At 38.4% G+C, this 20,794-nt stretch overlaps 2 protein-coding genes across 2 annotated transcripts; both read left to right on the top strand.

Moving 5' to 3' along the window:
* The first annotated feature begins 2,987 nt into the window (after window positions 1-2,987).
* On the top strand, window positions 2,988-9,078 carry h3f3c (H3 histone, family 3C). The gene is made up of 4 exons (XM_084730626.1): window positions 2,988-3,146; window positions 5,153-5,296; window positions 6,188-6,341; window positions 7,687-9,078. Exons 2-4 carry the CDS (start codon window positions 5,169-5,171, stop codon window positions 7,813-7,815), a joined length of 411 nt encoding a protein of 136 aa, XP_084586752.1. The 5' UTR covers window positions 2,988-3,146; window positions 5,153-5,168; the 3' UTR covers window positions 7,816-9,078.
* Window positions 9,079-16,714: 7,636 nt separating this feature from the next.
* Window positions 16,715-20,360, top strand: crx (cone-rod homeobox). Its single transcript, XM_084730623.1, has 3 exons — window positions 16,715-17,206; window positions 18,546-18,697; window positions 19,446-20,360. The coding sequence occupies exons 1-3, from the start codon at window positions 17,110-17,112 to the stop codon at window positions 20,082-20,084; spliced, it is 888 nt and encodes a 295-aa protein (XP_084586749.1). The 5' UTR covers window positions 16,715-17,109; the 3' UTR covers window positions 20,085-20,360.
* Window positions 20,361-20,794: the final 434 nt, after the last annotated feature.

The following is a 20,794-nucleotide window of genomic DNA, read 5'->3' as shown; positions in this document are numbered from 1 at the left end:
AAGAAATTTTCAAACCAGGTAAATGAAATGAAAACTTTTCACCTTTCATCTGGTAAATGCAGTATAATAACATGCTTAAAGGATCAGTTCATTCCAGAATCCAAAACACATATTTTCCCCTGGGCTGTCATGATATTTGTCCATCTGGAGTTTTTTTGGTGCGAGTTGCAGTTGTTGAAATATCAGCTGTAGGGATGTCTGCCTTCTCTCTGATATAATGGGAATAAATGGCGCTTGTGGTGCTCAAAGCACCAAAACCTACATTTGAAATTTTCAAAACCAGCATCTCATTTCAAACATCATGATCCAGTTACTCAAGATGATCCACAGATCTTGTTGAGAGCAGTTTCATGTAGAAACTACTTTCTCCCCATCACAAAGAAAGTAGTTCCTACGTGAAACTGCTCTGACAAGATCTGGATTATTTTGAGCAATCCTGTCTTGGTTTCTGACATTACTGTTGAGTAGTTTTTTGTTTTGTTTTGTTTTGTGTGTGTGTGCCAGCTCATTCCATTATATTAGAGAGAAGAAAGACATCTCTATGGCTGATGTCTGCAAAACTCTGCGACTCACATCAAAACAATCTAAACTGATAAACAAACAAGGGGGAAAATATGTATTTTTGATTCTTTTTGGATGAACTGTCCCTTTAAGAGCATTACGTTTTCAATTCACACAGTGAAAACATCTCCACTTATTTTAAGACTGGACTGAAGCAGATAAGGATCCCTGAGATAAGGATGCTTGAAGGGACAGTTCAGTTCATCACCTCTTACCTGTAGTGTTGTTTTTCCATCCAGATCATTTTGGTGAGTTGCAGAGTTTTGGCGATATCAGCTGTAGAGATGTCTGCCTTCACTCCAGTATAACGGAGCTAAATGTCACTAGTCCTGTGGTGCTCAAAGCACCAGGACATACATTTGAAAAATTCTACAGCAGTGTCTCTTTCCAGAAATCATAACCCGGTTACTGAAGATAATCCACACACCTTGTTGTGAGCAGTTTCATGCAGGAACTACTTTCTTTCTGCAGTAGAATCTACTGGATCCTACATGAAACTGCTCACAACAAGGTGTGTGAATTATCTATCCAGTAACTGGTTCATGATTTTTGGAAAGAGGTGCTGCTTTTGAATTGTTCGAATGTATTCTTTCTGTATGTTTGACCACCACAAGCTGAGTTCCATTTAGTCCCACTGGAGAGAAGAACATCTCTATAGCCGATTTCTCCAAAACTCTGCAACTCACACCAAAAAAAAAAAAAAAATCTAGATGGATAAACAGCACTTTTTGACTTTGGGGTTAACTGTCCCTTTCCATGTCGTCCATGTGAACTGGAATATGTGGAGAAATTGCCAAAGCCAATAAACTGATTAAGGAAATAAACCTTCAGTCCACTTGAGAGATGATATAACTTGTGATATTGAGTGAAACATATTTAACTCAGTAATGATGTTGATGCAGATATATGTACATTCATGTTGGTTTTCACCTGTACACTCTTTTTACATTAGCATAACCTGAACAGTTTTCTACACTAATGATTTATCTTTGTCACTAAAGTAATGAAGTAAACTGAGATATCTGCGTGTCAACAGACACTGAACGTTTCTGTCACAACAAATTGGAATCCATAGACTTTAATATGTATAAATGTATCCTGCTGTAATGAATTTGAAAAAGTACATTTTAAAAGTATCATAAATATACATTTTTAAATTTAAACTAAATAAAATACAGTTTATAAGGCAGTTGTAAGTCATTTAGTTCATTAATTCATATATCACAATACAGAAAAGTAAGACATGTAATAACACAGATGTCACTAATTCTATTAATGAAGGTTCTTTGGTAGAAAATTGTGGTTTGTTCTTCCAGAGTGTTCATTCAGATGCATTTTGGAAAGTCATATAGAACCTAAAATCTGAAAATGTCCCTCCATTTAAATACTAACTAAAAACTATTTTTTGATTACTTTTACTATTTTTTTTCTCTCAGTGACATGTCAAAATCAGTAGTGGAAGACATAATCTGATCTTTTACAGTACAGAATACTTGAATTTCCAACAGTAAAATGACTCATTATGCAAAATTTCAGAGTGATATATATTAATGTATGATAATTATTAAGGCATTCATGTATGAATCACTTTAATATTGCAGCTGGTAAAGGTTTAACTAGTTTTAACAAGGGCTTTATGTACTGCCAGGTAGTTTTAATCCATAATTTTCCATCATAATTTATTTGTTTATTATATTTTGTGTTAATACTCTGAATCTGCAAAGTAACTAACTGTGGGGAAGGAAGAAAACAAGAAGAACTTAAAGTGTGCCAGATGTTTTTTTTTTTTTTTTTTAATGTGATCTAAATGTACTACAGCAAAGTCGAGGAGTACAAGTATAAAGTAGTATTCAATGAATATAGTCAAGTACATCTCTGAACCGCACTTCAGAACAATACTTTAGTTAAACAAACTTCATTTGAAAAGATAATAACACAAATGTAGATTATAATATAGACAAAATGACAATGAAAAGCAATAAAATAGTTTTTAAACCAGTAGAAATTAATAAATAAATAAAATAAGTAGATAAAAGCTTGGCTTCACACTTGATAAAATAACTTAAAAAGACAATTTATTAAGTACTGAGAAGAGACATTTACTCAATACTTAATATGTCACTTGTAAATGTATTTTGTTGATTATGCTTTATTATTTCCCAAAATTATCAGATTTTGTCCTTACTTTCTTGACGGATAGGGTAATATTATTATTATCATTGTTATTATTATTATTTAACAGTTTATATATTGCTGAATAAATGGATAAATCAAAAATACAACATCTATGTCGAACATAAAATAATTACATAATAATGGTGTTACTTTGATATTATTACAGTTTGGTCACATTGTATTTAAAACCAGCGACGTTTTGGGCTGAAAAGTTACAGTTGAGGAAATGAAAGTTACAATGTTTACAAATGTTGGCAGTTGCATTATGGGAGACAGATGATTGACACGGCCGCCATTTTGCTCCAGCTCTCCCTGCTTCCATTGTGTGAGAGATAGTAAATATCTGACACTGCCAGACAACCACAACACACTTGTATCCGTGCGGAGAAAAAGCGTTAAATTCACCCGTGGTAAGTTTCATTTTTGTCATAATTTTTAAACCATACATTAGTATTCGTAGTTAAGTGAGGAAAATGACAGGCATAAAGTAGTTTTCGTGCTGAAATATCGTGTTATTTCGACGCTTTAGAGAGGAGAAAAAGCAGCTGCCCCGATGCCCAGGCAGAGAGAAAAACGGCTCAGTAGTTCCACCGCTGAAATATCTGCTCCACTTTCAGAGGCCGTTTCCACTTCGCTGTTTGGCTTTAATATAACATGGTTTCGCACGCTTTGGCGCTTATTTGATAGCTACAGTTGTCTCCTACGTTTTGTTGCTACTCTTGTGTGCACATGTTGTTTGTTTTTTAGTAAAATTGTCAAAGTTTACGTCCTGTTCCTTGTCTGTATATCGGAAGGTTCATTTGGGTCTGCGGCCATAATCTTGCGGTATGAGGCGGGGCTAAGGTTGCTCGTCCCGCCCCCAAACCCTGCAGAATAAGACACCATTGGTCATAATGTGAGTCACAGATACGGCTGATTGGTGCATTTCAGAACGACGCTCTGTTCAGCAGTGTGACTGGTTGGTCTGGAGCACACGGTGTCTGTATTGGCTCGGTACGGTGTGTCTGTACAGCTGCCAAACCGGAGGAAAGTTTTCCCAGGCGGCCCAGAATGACTGAAAATAAATACTTTGAACTAAATATGGGGAAAACAGAAGTTTTGTAATGTTGAGTACTTAAAAATAAGATCATAGTTTACTGACCCTGATGCAGATATTTAGGAGGTAATAGTGATAAGAAACAGCAAACACAAGTCTTAAAACCCTTCAAAACGTATGCTTAACAAAAATATAAAAGAACAAAATATTTATCTCTCTCAAACTTGAAGCCCAATCTTGGTAAAATCCGTTTTAGTGAGCTCTTTTCCAAGATGATCCATCTACCTGACAGGTGTGGCATATAGAGATGCTAAGGGATCAACAGTTTATTGAAATTCGATGGAAATCACAATATGGTCTGCTGCTATTTCAAATTGCAGGAGATGCAGTTTTTCCTGATGGTAAAATGTGCCAAATCTGTCAAAAACATTTTGAATTAAATATTGTATTGCAAATGTATCCTGGCCTGCACATCATATTCTCCAGACTCAAGAAAACATCTTTGTTTGGTACAGATCCCTGCATTTTGATATGTTTTTCAAGGAACATTAGGGGGAAAAAAGTAAAAATGTCATTCTTTCTAAAAACGCAAACGACACCGTAATTCCAATTTGAGTCAAAATAATCACAATATATGAGTTTAATTTTTTTTCGAACTTATTTATGGGACTAACATTTCATTTTAACCATTTTCCTGACAGTATTATAATTGATGTATTCAGTTATATTTTTGAGTTGTCTGATGATCGTTTACCATTTTTTTCTATTTCCAGGCTCCAAACATAAAAAAATTCACATTCGGGCTAAATATTTCACAAAAAATTATTATTGTGTTATAAATTTTGACTAATATGTCAGTAGTAAATTAGCTTAGAAGGAATGTGTTCAGAGTTCCCATGATAACATTGAGTGCATTTACATGCACACAAGTATCCTGGTTATGTTTTGTGCATGTAAATGTCATGTTAGTTTCAGAAACCTGGATTAGATATTTTCCTGGTTTTGAGGAACCTGGATATGAAGCCTGGAGTACTTCAATAGAAACCAGGATACTGTGGCATGAGAACATTTTGTCCAGGTTTCTGAACATTCTATTTTTACATTGAATGGTTGATATGGTGACAGATCGAGATGCAACTGCACACAAATGATCAGAAACCTGGATACTGTTAGAATCATGTATACAGGGGTATGAATAACCAGGTTTCTCATGTTCCATTTAAATGTGATATCCCGAATATGATCACAGCCAGGATAAACCTCATAACCAGCATACATGTGCACATGTAAATGCTGTCACTGTAAATTAAACACCACGATGACTGGAGTAGTGTTTGTAAGAACAGCACTGATAATAGCACGTGCCAATATTCCCTTCAGGTGACACTTCGTCGTAATGGCTCGTACAAAGCAGACTGCCCGTAAGTCCACTGGAGGAAAGGCTCCACGTAAGCAGCTGGCCACCAAGGCTGCCCGTAAGAGTGCCCCCTCTACTGGTGGTGTCAAGAAGCCCCATCGTTACAGGTAACATCTCGATTTCCCTCCAAACAGCCATTTCTTTAACAAATCATAACATCAAGGAAATCATCTTTAATAAGATGAGATGGGGATTTGAAAAAAGACAGTTCAACCCCAAATCAAAACTGCAAATTTTTTCCCCTCTTACTTGTAGAGCTGTTTATCCATCTAGATTTTTTTGGTGTGAGTTGCCAAGTTTTGGAGATACTGGCTGTAGAGATGTCTGCCTTCTCTCCAATATAATGGCTCACAGACCATGTTGTGAGCAATTTCGATTAGAGATTCACAATAAGGTCTGTGGATTCTCTTGACTAACAGGATCTTTATTTCAGGAGAGAGAAGCTGCATTTGAGTTTTTCAAGTGCCAGGGCCATCTGTAAGGGCTGATTTCTGCAAAACTCTGCAGTTCACACCAAAAAAGGTAGAAATAATACCACAAGCTAAAGGAGAAGGAAAAATATTTAATGTTTGATCTGGGGGTGAACTTTTCCTGTAACTTTGATCTCAAATGATTCAAAATGATATTGTCATTAATTGACTAAAACCTCTTTGTTGCACAGTTGTACATTTTCAGCATTAAAACTTTTTCGTCTTCCCTCTGTCCTATTTTTAGGTGGTGCATTGGGCCCCCAGTGAAATAAATCATACTGAACAGATTAATTAAGATGAATTGTTTCATGTGTAAGCAAGGCAGCAGGATGTAATTTGTACTGCTCAGAGTTTAAAAACCACTGAGGCATTTTTTAAAAAGTGACTAAAATAAGCATCACACAGGGGCGTTTTTTATGATGATAAATTCAGATAAATCCTGTTAAACAATGTAGAAGATTAAATGAATCTGCTATAATCTAAACACTGAAATGGTTTATTGAGCTAGAACTTGGGTGTGTGTTCCAGGCCCGGTACCGTGGCTCTGAGAGAGATCCGTAGGTATCAGAAGTCCACTGAGCTGCTGATCCGCAAGCTGCCCTTCCAGCGCCTGGTGAGGGAGATCGCTCAGGACTTCAAGACTGACCTGCGTTTCCAGAGCGCCGCCATTGGAGCCCTGCAGGTGTGTGTGTGTGTGTGCGCAAAATATATTAGAAGTATGTAATTAAATCACAGGGAGTTGAGCAGCCGGGGGACATCAGAGGAAAAACCTGAAAATATTTTCCCCATAAAATATAATCCATTTTCACTCAAATCAGTGAATAAAGTCACAAAGTTGTGCTTCTGCAGTGAGGTCCGTTCCCCAGTAACACTCCAGTCTGGCTGGATGGATGGTCTCTCCTTTACATCCATGCTCCTGTGAGAGGGAATGCATTTCTTACAATGCAAATTAGTACACACCCCAGAGTACAGGATGAGTCATCAATATGTTATTCACATTTTTTAGAAAAGAACAAAGGTTCATTCAGGTGCTGGAAATCCTTGAAAACACATTATTATGCATGTAGTGAGTTCAAGGTTTGAAAAGTGCTTAGTCTTTGGATAAAATACTAATGGAAAAGTCTGCACTTTTCAGGGTTAAGGGTAAGAGTAAGCTGTAGTATGGAATTTTCTGTTTGGCTAATGTTATACTCATAGTAAAGATTATCTTGAAGTTTAAGTTCCTTTTCAAGTAATTGTTTCAAATTGGCTCAGGAGGGATATATGTGATACTAAGTCTACTGACAGACAGGTGACATGTTTTGAAACATGAAACTTTGTTGTATTTTCCTTTAATTCGTCACCCTTCTTCAGAATGCTATCATTAAACATATTTGTGGTTGTTTGTAGCACAATAGCATCTGATTTAATGTGATCAAGAAATTAAACAGGACCTCATCATTTTAAGTGAATATATTACGGCTGCAACTAACGATTTCTTGAGTAATGAATCCTGTCACAATCTTGTCAGCTGGAAAATAGGTGCAAACATGTTGGACCAATTTTTCCAACTCTTTCATGTGACAATTATTTTCATTAGGATCAATCTGTCAATCATTTTCTCCACTAATTGATTAGTTGCTTGGTCCATAAAATATCAGAAAATGTTGATCAGTGTTTGATGACGTCCTCTAATGTCTTGTTTTGTTCACAACCCAAAGATATTGAGTTTACTGTTGCAGAGGATTAAAGAAACCAGAAAATATTCTCAATTAAGATGCTGAAATCAGAAATCAGACCTTTTTTTAACTTAAAAATTGACTCAAAGCAATTTAATCGATTATCATATTAGTTGGCGATTAATTTAATATTTGATTAATCGTTGCATATGTAATTAACCTCAGCAGTAGGGTGCTGGATAATCTTGAAGTGCACCTTGAAAATTCTTAAAATTCTGCTTGAATTTGACTTTGGAAAAGGTGCAGAAACTCTGAAAACTGACACACTTCTGCTCATATGTGTTGTCCCTCCCTCCATCCCCCCTGCAGGAGGCCAGCGAGGCGTACCTGGTGGGTCTGTTCGAGGACACCAACCTGTGTGCCATCCATGCCAAGCGTGTCACCATCATGCCCAAAGACATCCAGCTGGCACGCCGCATCCGTGGCGAGCGCGCTTAGATGGCCTAATGTTTAACCTCTGTCCTGTTTTTCTTTACCTACCCCTTCCCTCACTCCTTCATTCTACCCTGGCCACCCACCCGCCCACCTCCACCCATCCCCATCGCCCTCCCTCCCTCCCAGCCTGCCCAGCTTCTCAGTAGACTTTAGAGTAATCCTGATTATGAAGAGATAGAAATATGTTGAAGTCTGGTCTCTCATAGGTTTTTTGTCTTCACCAAATGTTTTAGGGTACCTTTTTCGTGCATGTAAAAGGTTTCGCAGATCAGACACACACATGCACGCATACTCAAACACGCGTCACTGGGTTTGGGCTCAACCTGGGCTCACCTGGATTCTTCCAGGGTGTGTGGGGAGGCCAGTGGGTGTGATTCCTGCGCCGAACAGAGCTGAAGCAGAGGGATGTGGCTGAGGGGCTAGTCTGCTTAAGGGGAGCTGCAACTTCCACAGCAGGGTGCTATTAAAACTAATCCTGAGGCCTCTGTACCTCGTCTGAACACCAACTCCATCTTCGCTCTGTAGCTGCAGCCGGACGGCTCGCTGCACCTTCTCAAACCACCTCCGTCACGTCTGTGATCTGGACTGGGAGGAGACGGCGCTCTGTTGGTCTGTGCGTGTGCACGTGTGAGTTCTGATCTGTCAAACCTCAACAAACAAGAATCTTTTGGTTGCTTAAGAATATTGATTATCGTTGTGGATATGGTGTCTATTTTTTTTACACATATAATTCACGGATGAGCATCTCTTTACCACTTCCAAAATCATCACATTAAGTGAAAAAAAGCAATGAATAATGTCAACATCAGTTTTTGTTACAGTGATCTGATTCGCTATAGAAAATCAGGAAGGGCTTCTCTCTGTTCCAAGGCAACTTCTATTCTAAAGGCAGCCACACGGGGGCGATGGTTCACCATCTCCCCGTCTCTTCAAACGTTCACTGTAGATCAGTCATCACACAAGATGCTTCTGTCTCTCTCTTCATCTCCACAGGTAGTCTTTAGACTCGTCACAACAGTAGAATCAACATTCTAGTGAAGCTTCACTCTGCATGTTTAGGCTCTGTGTGTCTCTTCTTGCACTCTCTGTAGATCTGAACATATAATCTGTCCCTTTCTCAAAATTTGTGATACACAATATAACCTCATATTTGTTTTCTTTTATATTTTTCTTATTCCTCGAGATTTTCAGACGTATAAATAAGCTGATCTTTGTATTTTCCAAATTTCTCATATTATGGTGGTAATAAATAGATGTTAAAACAAACTGATGCTTGTTGGTGTGATTTATTTGCTTTACAGTGTTGGACTGAGGTACTGATGTGCTACAGCGGCTATTCAAACAGGTGGTAACAGGCCAATTTGTATGTATGGTTTGTATGACAGTACTTTCTTTATTCAGTCTGCCTGATGTACAGGCACACTATACATAATCCTCCATACTTTTTCATATGATTATTTTTCTTCTGCCGGATTTTTCAGTGTGTAACTAGTCCTGCACCATTGGGAGCACATACATGAAAAGCACATCAAAATGTGTGGAAAACTCAGGACGTGTGTGCACAATTTGCTAAACTGTTTCCACAACAAATTGCAAAAAAATTTCCCATTCAAAGCAAGACCAACAAATTCTGTCTTTTACAGCCAAACTTTTTCACCAGGGTGCGTGATCTTTCTCTTCCAGATCAAAGAAAACCAAACCTTTATGGCTGCATTCATCAGTGTTTCCATGGACACAGTCAATGAACAACTTTTTTCAACTTACTTATAAAAGAAGCTAAAAAATATAGGAGTGAACAGAATATAATGTCATTGATTTTGATTGATATTTGAAAAAACATGCATGATAACACATGCACATACACACATATTTGCATACATACACACATGCGTGCGACTGCATGTGCACACACACACAGACACATGCAACCTCAATGATACAGCTACTGCTATTAATACTTCTAATAATATGGTGGGGATATCAGTCAGCAGAGAGCCTCAGGCACACTCAAAATTTCTTTTTTAGAATTGTCTAGTTTTACCTAACATTGTTCAGTTTTGTTGTCCTTGTTTAGCTGTATGTCTGTTTATATCTCTGCTATTTCTACTGGAACTGTGTGAAACATTGAGAAAAACTTAAAACCACAGTCCACTCATAGTTTATGTGTAGCTACACATCCTTGGACAATAAAGCTGATTCTCATTCTCCCCAAAGTTGAAAGCCACATTCAAAAGATACCAAATGAGTTTACTGTGAAAAGTCAGTATATTTACTCAAGTACTAATCTTTTTTGTCTTTTAAATTGTGTTTATTGGTCTTCAGACAAGTACAGTCTACAGATAAATTCAATGCAAATGACATTTTTTTAATTTTACAAATTGAGCAAGAAGGGAAAAAAAAGAGGGGATCAAGTTGCTTAAGAATAACTAAATGATTGAGAGATGTATGAGAGGACAATTAAAACATAGATTCAGCATAGATCATAAAGGGATGCCACATTTTCTCAAATGTATTAGCAGAGCCCTAAAGTGTTAATCTGAGTTTTTCTAGTTTCAAGTGCTGTATGTAACTGGGAGGCTGTCGGTTTTTCCAGTTAAGGGAAACTGTATGTCAGTAACATTATAAAGGCTGCAGTTGTGCAGTTAGCTTCCTGAAGAGGACAACCCTCTCCCATAATGCAGAATATGGCAGCCAAAGGATCTGGTTCAATCAGCTGTCCAACAACATCAGATAGAGTCTGGAAGACAGATTTCCAGTAATTAGGTATTTTAGGACAGAGCCGGAACATGTGTGACAAAGTAGCAGGAAGCTGCCTGCACCAGTCACAAGTGGCATCTACAGTAGGACACAATTTGGCAAGTTTTACTTTGGAATAAAGAAAACTGACATAGTACCTTGAACTGTACTAGCCCATGCTTTATGCATGATATACAAGTACTGTTCTTAAGAAACATTTTTAAGAAACTTAGATGTTGTCAGAATATTCTAATTTTATGTTACTGCACACTTATACTGTTTGAGGGAAATGCTGTATTTTTCACTCTGCTTCGTCCATTCAAAAACTATAGAAATACTGCCCTCTAGAGGCAGAAAGCAGTAGAAGCAGTGAAGTTGAGGGGAAAAAAAGTCTTCAGGTTAGACAGCAAACTGTAAAACAGAGAGGTTGCAATGTTTTCATTTCATGTGTTTTTAGGCTGATTATTTTAGCCCAAAAAGCTGAATCCACACAATATTTAAAAATAGATAATGCAGTCTGCCTTTGGATACTATTCACAGACTACTCAGAGAAACAACAGTGTCTACAAAATGTGATCTCTCAGCTTTATGATCCATTTTGACCACAGAGGTTTATTTAAGAAAATTAACTTCAGTCTCATTATTATTACAATGTAAAACAGAATGCTCGACTTAGTTATTTGTAGTAATGAAAATTTCACTTTTGTGTAGAGGTTCTGCTAACTTAAAATGTTGAATGCCAGTACAATTGTCTTTGTTTTGTGTTTATCAATCTCATAATTTTCAGCTATTGAGGGAAATAGGGTGTCTAAAGGTCTCAAAAACACAAATATTTAAATACATTAATGAAGTAGTTCATTTATGACTGCATTGTGTGTACTGACCATGGATTAATGCGGTTTTATACTTAAAAGTTAATATATTACAATGAGAGAGGTGAAGGAAAATACTGTCTGAGTTACATATAATGAAAATATTTGAGTTGGCTTAATTAAATATTTTAGTTCAACTATGAGGGCGTGTAACGCTAACTCAAAAAAAAAAAAAAATTAATCTCCTGTAACCTCCAACTTTTAAGTTTATGAAAAATTGTGGCAACTGATTGCTTCAACTTTTTGAGTACTGCTAACTTCTTCAGGTGTTCAATCCAGAGCTGAGTGGAAACAAAGTGTTTCCGTGTTTGTCTGAGTTACTCTGTCAGAATAAGCAATTATTAATAAATTCTGAATATCAAATCATTCACTTACATTTGAATGCATACGATTTAAAGGTAGTTTAACCACTCTAAATCAAGACATTTCCTCAAAATGAGATGAAATGCTGCCTTATTGTCATTTAGGCCTCAGATAACAACCAGGGGAAAATCTATAACCAAACTCAGCTTTAGTCTTAACTTAAGTTAGGTACTGTAGCTAAAATACTCATTCTGAATTAGCGTTAATTTCTTACAGATTTCTAAGGTAACCTGGTGGACCATGTATCAGCATTACAGCATTACTCTGAGTGTCTAAGATGAAAAAATGTGTCTCCACATTCTTGACAAATAGAACTGAGTTCTTTAGAGTCTAAATACATAGGTTTGTAGCTTCTTACAGATGAGCAGTATGGAGGCATTTTATGTTTTTTTTTTCCTTTTGAAGACTGGTCACCATTCACTTCAACTGTTTGGGAGATTCTACAAAACTGTTTTCCTGTGAAACTCCAGCAGTGTTTTGTGGACTAAAAAAACTAAACCTGACCTTAAATCGGCATGAGGGTGAGTAGATAATGACTGAATTTTCATTTTTGGGTGAACTATCCCTTTAAGCACAAACATGTATTTGCACAAAATCCAGATGCATTCTGGGGCATGTAGTTTATGGACACCACATTCCGTAACACAGCATAGTATTGTGTTGTGCAAATTATATTCTTTGTAAGCTCTCGAGGGCCACATAGATTTAAGTGCTGGGCCAGATTCAGCCCACGGGCCTTCAGTTTGACACCTGTCATCTACATTGTGTGGTAAATGACACAAAACTAATACTGCCCTTTTTAAGATGGAAAAACTGTGGGTCTATCCTTCACACGTGTTCAGCTGCACCTTCCTCCCTGACAGGACATGTTTAATCTACAGCTCATATTAAGCCTAATAGTGACTCAGCAGGTTGAAGGTGCTCAGACACACACACACGCACACACACACACACACACCAGGTCATGAGTCTGAATGTCAGGGTGGACAAGTGTCCACCTATAGCTGGACTGTCTCATAAAGCAGGAGGGCATCAAAGTAACTTTGAAATTCCTATGTTGAATATGGTGCCTGGTGGTGTAAGAGCTGTGTGTGTGTGTGTGTGTGTGTGTGTGTGTGTGTGTGTGTGTGTGTGTGTGTGTGTGTGTGTCCAGTCTGACAGTATGGAGCTCCAACTGGACTGGTGGGGGGGTGATGGGCTGGTTAGTGGCGGTCTGTGCTGAGCTGCTGGTGGCACCTGGTTTGCACAGAGGAGATTATTACTGTGTGTGTGTGTGTGTGTGTGTGTGTGTGTGTGTGTGTGTGTGTGTGTGTGTGTGTGTTTGTGCAGGGTGAGTGATTGGGGCTGACAGCAGCCTCTGTATTGCTGGCTGGCCTGCAGATTTAGCCGACCTGTTTTAGACACTCTAATCTGGATTAACTGCAGCAGTGTGTCAGTGGGGACGAGGAGCGGAGCCTCCCCCACCCTCTGCCCCTTCACCTGCTTCTCCTCCACCCCTCCCCACCCCGCCTTCCTCCCTCTGCTCTGTGTACCTGCCCCCCCCCTTCCTCTCTCCCACCTGACTTCCATCTACCTGTCTTCTCTCTTATTTCCTGATTTTTCCGGCCTCAGTCAGTATGTGGAACACAAACTGTGTTCAGTCTTAAAATAAAAGCACTGCTTGCATCACTCAGAGTGTCTCTCTGCGTCCAGCTTTAGGGGGGAAGGGCAGTCGGGCAGGGATTATACCAGCTCAGTCCTCTTCCCCACTTCCCTATTTGCTGTTGCAGCTGCAAGACGAGCTGTTCCACTGTTGGGCGAAGATTGCATCGCCATCATAAACATCATCTGGACAGTGTTCATCTAACACGTATTCTTTTTTTAGTAGATGAGGATAAGTCTGAGAAAAAAGTTTTGTTTTTCTTAATCACACCTCAGACTCCACATTTTGGCCTCTGATTGTCTAATATTAATATTTCTGCAGTTTTTCAGTGTAACAGATTGTCCTAAATGAAACAATAAAACAATAAAAGCCAAAAAGTAAAGAAAAATTATTTTGAACAAAATAAAATCATGGTTGAGTTAGATTACTTTAAAATGTAATCAGTTGCTGAATACAAATTACATGGCAACTGTAATCAATAACAAGATCCACTGGATTACAAAAAAAAAAAAAAATCTGAATACTTTTTGATTACTTTAAGATTACTTTAACATCAAATATTGTAAATATCAAATTTCATACTCAAAATAAGGGATGATGAGTTCTACAAGTACTCTATTTTCTCTTCTCACATTTTTCATGCAAATAAAATGCATTTCTTCAAGTCTACCACAAAATGGAGCATTTGTCCAAAACAACCCATATGTCATGTGCACTTTTCATGAGATAACAAAGCATTGGTTATCCTTTAAAATTGCCAAATTTTAAAGATATAATCAAAAATGTAATCAAGAAATGATTGACAATCTAAAAATGATCTAACTGCACATGTTTTCAGATGTAATCTGGGCTGTTTATAGTTACTTTTTTTTGTAATCTGATTACATGGAATCCATTACTACTCAACTCTGGTCATGGTTTAAAATGCTCTTAAATTAGAGTTAAAAGTTTGTCAGTTGCGTTCAGAGCATGATATAAACTTATAATGTGCACAGCAATGCCTGCACATGCACACACACACACACACACACACACACACACACACACACACACACACGTCACAAGTCACAGTACATGTTCATGTGTGTGTATCTCCTGAACAATATTCTCTCAGCACTGACAACACTGTGGTCAACAACAAAAAAAGCAGGACACCAGGAGTCACTTGTTGTTGTTTTTCTGTATCCATGTCCATGTAAACCTGATGTGTCTGTCTGTAGGTGTCCATTAGGTAAAGCAGCTGTCCCCCTCGCTCTGAATCCACTGTCCACGTCGCTTCCTCCACCTCTGATTCCTCCCATAGCCACATTCTGCATCTTCTCCTGTTTTCGTCTCTTTCTTTTTTTCCCAGTCTTCACAGCGACTCATCCATCCATGCAGCTGTAGTTCCCTCCAGCCTCCTTTCCTGCTCCAACACTGAACGGATTGCTCTGTCTTTCCTGCCTTTATCTGGAGATAAGATACTTACTTTTCAGATAAAGCATATTATGATAAATCAAATGAGCTTTGTCGGTTTTGTGCATCTGGGTGTTTGTGTGTGTGTGTGTGTGTGAACGCAGCATGTGTGTGTGCAGCTGTTTTGGAGATAAATGTAATCTGTCAATTATGTGTGACCGTATGAAGTGCAGCATATGAGCAGCAGGTTAATTAATCGAAGAAAAGAAGGGACAACAGGGTGTGAATTGAAAGGAAACTGGCATTTTCTTAAACATTTCTGATTTGAGATTCTTGCTGTTCTTTTTATTTTCTCCACTCAAGCCGCTCAATGAGAAAAGTGAAATATTCCAAAAATGATGGTTTGTGGAAGCTTTATAATATTTGTTTAAATATATAAGTTATATATTTAGTAAAAGATAAATAAGTAAAGGACACCAGTTCCTGAAATAACACTTAAAAAAAGAAAACTTTAACTGATAATGAATGCATTCATAATGTACTTTTATTTTGAAAATAAATAGGCAGAAAGTACAGTTTTAAAATACTTGAACTTCACTCAAGTATTTACATTTTCTTCTTCTTCTGCTCCGCTTCACTCAAGGCAAATATAGTACCTTTTACTCCACTACATTTATTTGATTGATATCTAGATTAATTATACAAAATATAATCATCAATAAATTATTAGATATTATTATAGATAAAATAGTGCCTTATTGTTTCTTTATGAATGCATCAATAATTATAATATCATTAACAACAGTATACATTATTCTGAAATGGCCCATTCCACATAATGAGCATTTCTAATTTTTGTACTTAAAGTATATATTAATGCCAATACTTTTGTACTTTCACTTAAGTCAAAAGCACATATTTTGCAGTAATGTTGTATTTGTTGCAGTATTTGTATTTGTAACAGAGTAATTCTACTGTGATATTGCTACTTTAACTTAAGTAAAGTACTTGAGTACTTCTTCTGCTGCTGCTAATTTTGCTCATGAAAATATTTGCATTTTTTTTATATTTAAACCACTTTCTTAGTAAACTTATACCTACATTTAATATCAATGAGAAAGAGTTCCCAGAAAAAAGGAAAAGTTCATAATAAGGTCCCGTCTTTGTCTAGCCTGTGTCTCCAGGTCATAAATGAGCTCAATTTATGATCAATATGAGACTATTTTCTCATACTTCTTAAATTCGGCTCCGGAGAAATTGCCTTTGTCTCGTCTCAGTCTAAGAGAATAATTTGAGCCCAAGAAAATGTACTAGTTAAAATGTTCTTTTTTTGTCTCACTGCACTGATTTTAATTTTGCTTTATATAATCAGCTCTTGAGATAACAGTGAGATCTAAAAGAAAACTGGAATGAGATCTTAAATTTGTCATCAAGGAGAAATCTCTGAGACACCTGTGAGCTCTGTAACAGATCTTCTGCTTTTCTTTTCTTTTGCTCCTTTTTTCACCTAAAGAGAGTTTAAGAGAAACAGATGAGACTTCATTAAGCTTAAAATAAGAATCTCATTTATTTCTCATAAGACAAAGAAAAGATGATTGTGAGAAACAAAATTTCTTCTGGGTTGCTCCGATCCAAGACTAGAATCAAACCAATAATAAACTTTGTGTGAGAGTCTAGTTTGTCTTATTATGTAGCCTGTTGCTTTGGATGATTTACCTTCGCGCGCGCTGTGTGTGTGTGTGTGTGTGTGTGTGTGTGTGTGTGCGTGTGTGTGTGTGCGTGTGTGTGTGTGTGTGTGTGTGTGTGTGTGCGTGTGTGTGTACGTGAGCGTATGGTGGGAGGGGTTTAGCTGGAGCCACTTGCTCCCTCTAATTAGCAGCGTGTGCCGGTAAAGAAACTCAGTGGAGCATCCTCAGCAGGGCGCACAGGAGGCACTCAGGGGCCACTCCTCCTCCTTCTTCTTCTTCGTCTTCACCTGTGCAGTGTGATGACTTCACTGGTGTGAAACTCGACTTTCAGAAGCAGTTCGGATGCCCTGCAGTGTGCTCTCTCTGCTGCTCAGCTGACACTCAGTAAAAGCTCAAACTGCAGATAGAAAAAAAAAAAAAAAAACAGTTTGAGGTTTTTGTGGTGAACTCTCTCCGGTGCGTCCAGCTTCTCTCCGCTGCGGGTTTGGAACCGACGCACGGACGGACTTGTTGCCCCCGCTGAGCCGTGAGGGGCCCTCGGCTGTCGTGTTGCGTGTCCGACATACAAGTCAGCGGCAGGACTTAAAAGGCTGCTGTAAGGATGATGTCCTACATAAAGCAACCTCATTACACCATGAACGGGTTAAATTTGCCTGGTCCCGGAATGGATGTGCTGCACACGACCGTCGCTTATCCATGTAAGTAGAAACTATTATGTTGTTAAACTTTTTCCGTTTTACTTTCAAGTATTTATCTGCTACTGTAGTAATTTACAGTGCAACATTGCATCCAAATGATGCGTAAAGACGCGCTCGGGCTGTGCGTAACGACTGAACCAGCGAAAATAAACGACAGGAGGATAAACCTTTTGTTTTATAAGAGTCCGTGCATCGATAAAATTGTCGAATAATACTGATTAGATCGTAAAATGTATTATAAATGATCATTACTGCGCTTATTTGTTTCAAATATGTTTTATTGAGCCAAAGAAAATTAAACTGTTGTGTCAGTGCTCATTTTCATTTATATGGAAGAATTATACAGTTATGCACATTCACAGATATTAAGAAGATGATATAAAGGTATGTCTGGAATTGGAACAGTATCAAAAATGAGCAAATTTTTAAAAGGAAAATGAAAATTTCAAAATAAAGACAAATAATTAAGTTTAAATGAAAATTAATTAAGATAAAATGAATGTCTTTATAGCAAATAAATAAAAGGGAAAAGATCAATCTGAATATAAGAATAGGAGCATAACTCAGATAAGGTAGTCTAGGAGCAGCAATTCTCAAAAATTGACTTTTGTCATGAGAGACTGATGATTTCATGAAAAGTTAATCTTGTAATTTCTACATTACTTTGCTGTCACATATATTTAATATGTTAATTCAGACACATTTGTTATTAGGCTGACATTTGAACCCTTTTTGAAATTGAAGCGCAGATCATCTGTGTTCACTTCAGTGTCTGTCAGGACTCAGATAAAATGTGACATTTTTGTTTCTCACTTTTTTTCCTCATAGGATCTCACATGTTCTCACCTCATTTACATTCAGATAACTACAGATTTAAAGAGGAGGGAGACTCAATGCCACATTATCTTGACTACATCTATTGTTACTCACTCTGCTTGTTCTGAAGCAAATATACCTTGGGATTTTGTTGTGTACCATGGAGAGCAGATAGTCATGACTTTGACTGTACAAACTGGTTAAATGGATAAAATGTAACTGTCTTCAACTGAAATTCTCCAAATATACCTGTGACTCATAATAATTTGATAAAATGAACAATGACTTCTGTCTCCATATTGATCACTAGAAGTAGAAGTAGAAAAAAAAAGTTGGGATCATGAAAAGTATCAAAATGTCTTTGATGTTTCTATTTATATATTATTTCATCTTCATGCACATTGCTGGAAAACTACCCAAACAATCTCTAATGTTCCCTTCAAAAGAAGAGTTATAATTCATGTCATTTCTGTGCTGCTGCCTGGATGATAATCCCCTCTCCGCCTCTCTCTGGGTTTGGCAGCCACTCCCCGGAAGCAGCGTAGAGAGCGCACCACCTTCACCCGCACACAGCTGGACATCCTGGAGGCGCTGTTCTCCAAGACCCGCTACCCGGACATCTTCATGAGGGAGGAGGTGGCCCTCAAGATCAACCTGCCCGAGTCACGTGTGCAGGTACTGAAGAAGTAGGCTACAGCCAAGATGGAGGACACACTGTTCCTGTTCAGTGTGTGTGGGTTAGTTAGAGTGAGAGTAGCCATGTTAAGAACTTTGAAGGCAACATATATCTTCTACAGAATAAGAATAACACTATATTTATGTTATCGCCTGCATATTTATTCATTTCAGTTATTACATGGCTTTTCTAAACACTTGATTCTGATGTTCAATAATGACATCTGAAGATCTGTTATTTCTAAATAACAGACTGTTGCTATGGATGCAGTTTTGATCATGGACCCTAGAAAGGCATTAAAATCATTTTTAAATAAATAGAAATTATTTTTAAATCATTTTTAAATCAATATTTTTGTTAAATTATTGATTTTTTAACAAGCAGATAATGTACAGTGAGCTGGTCATTAATGTGAAATGAACCTTGACAGGGTGATGTAGGAATCAGCCTGGAAAGATTTATTTCCTATTGGATGGTTACCTACCAAAAAACCAACGAAACAATAATTTGACACAAAATATTAATTTAAAAATGATTTTATGGATTTGAAATTATTTTATTGCTCCTCCAGAGTGTATTTTAAATCAGAATCAAGTACTTCACAAAGTTGAGTACTAATGCAATATAAACCCGCACCACCCTGCTGTTTTGCAATGATGACCCACTCACTGTCCTTTCTCACAGCTCAGGACACATGTCTCCATGTCTGACAATTACTAATGTGTGTCTTTGTCTCGGCATCTCCAGGTTTGGTTTAAAAACCGCCGTGCCAAGTGCCGTCAGCAGCAGCAGCAGAGCAGTGGCCAGTCCAAACCACGCCCCCCTAAAAAGAAGGCTTCTCCCGTGCAGGAACCCAGTGTCCCCGATCCTGTCCCTAACCCATCTGGCTCCTACAGCCCCTCCTCCGCCCAGTCAGGCCCCAGCCTGGCCCCGAGCTCCAGCACTGGAAACACCGCCGTGTCCATCTGGAGCCCGGCCATCTCGCCCCTGCCCGACCCCCTGGCCTCCTCCTCGGCCCCATGCATGCAGCGGCCCTCACCTTACCCCATGAGCTACGGGCAGCCGTCCGCCTACAGCCAGGGCTACGCCAGCACCACCTCCTACTTCACTGGCCTGGACTGCAGCGCCTACCTGTCCCCCATGCACTCGCAGCTGTCCGGCACTGTGGGCGCCCTCAGCCCCATCACCGTGCCCTCCATGGGGGGCTCCCTAAGCCAGTCCCCGGCCTCGCTGTCCTCGCAGGGCTACAGCACCGCCTCCTCCCTGGGCTTCACCTCTGTTGACTGCCTGGACTACAAGGACCAGCAGGCCTGGAAACTGGGCTTCACTACAATGGACTGCCTGGACCACAAGGACCAAAACTCCTGGAAGTTCCAGGTCCTCTAAGGGAGCGTGAAAGGGTGACGTGAAAAATGTGTGTCGACGAGTCCAGAGTGTGAGATAGTGTGAAGCAGTTCAGCCAGAAGACTCGTTAACTTTGATCTTCAGTTTCTCGTTTGTAAGATTTTGTTTGATTTTCTAAAGGTGACCTCTGTAGAGAAGCATTTTGTTTGAAAGACTGTGGAGCTGAAGGACCCAGTGGTTGTCATCAACGCTGCCCGACTGCAAATCAAACCTGTTGTACTCTTCATGCTCCGTTGAATAAGAGAACAAAAGCCTTTGTAGGGACATACTGGAGTTGTGCGTATGGAAACACACTGAGCCATCTCTTCTTTAACATGACTGTCTGACTCAGACACATACTGTACACACTACATGTGTTTCATTTTGTTTTAAACTTGCGTCGTCATAGAGTGAGTGGAGAGCTGCTTTGACAGGAAGGAGCTGTGACGTCCTGTAGGTCACTTCCTCCTTCAGGGTTTACTTATTTTAAACTATTTATTATTATTTTATGCTTCATTTACATATTTAATTTGGTTGCGTTTAGATATTTTTGAGCATTTGTGTTGCGTATTGCAGTGTTAGCCTTTAGATCATCCCAATCTGTTTGATGGAAACATTAGATCCTCTGTTTTAGTTGTGTGACATATTAAAGTGATCTATTCTTTACACGTCTCTGCACTGATAATCATTGAGAATGAGAGTTTGTGTTTGCA

This window comes from Lutjanus erythropterus, chromosome 11, assembly GCF_056507025.1.
Source record: "Lutjanus erythropterus isolate fLutEry1 chromosome 11, fLutEry1.hap2, whole genome shotgun sequence".
NCBI classification, from domain to species: domain Eukaryota; kingdom Metazoa; phylum Chordata; class Actinopteri; order Lutjaniformes; family Lutjanidae; genus Lutjanus; species Lutjanus erythropterus.
The sequence above is the reverse complement of the archived record's forward strand: the minus strand, read 5'-3'. Positions and strand labels throughout refer to the sequence as shown.

What these genes read in the sequence shown, in the direction of transcription:
- h3f3c (XM_084730626.1), top strand. Translation starts at nt 5,169, where the DNA reads ATGGCTCGTACAAAGCAGACTGCCCGTAAGTCCACTGGAGGAAAGGCT. An exon ending in AAGAAGCCCCATCGTTACAG is followed by an intron (nt 5,297 to 6,187) that starts GTAACATCTCGA and finishes TGTGTGTTCCAG; the next exon opens with GCCCGGTACCGTGGCTCTGA. An exon ending in CCGCCATTGGAGCCCTGCAG is followed by an intron (nt 6,342 to 7,686) that starts GTGTGTGTGTGT and finishes TCCCCCCTGCAG; the next exon opens with GAGGCCAGCGAGGCGTACCT.
- crx (XM_084730623.1), top strand. Translation starts at nt 17,110, where the DNA reads ATGATGTCCTACATAAAGCAACCTCATTACACCATGAACGGGTTAAAT. An exon ending in CACGACCGTCGCTTATCCAT is followed by an intron (nt 17,207 to 18,545) that starts GTAAGTAGAAAC and finishes TGGGTTTGGCAG; the next exon opens with CCACTCCCCGGAAGCAGCGT. An exon ending in TGCCCGAGTCACGTGTGCAG is followed by an intron (nt 18,698 to 19,445) that starts GTACTGAAGAAG and finishes CGGCATCTCCAG; the next exon opens with GTTTGGTTTAAAAACCGCCG.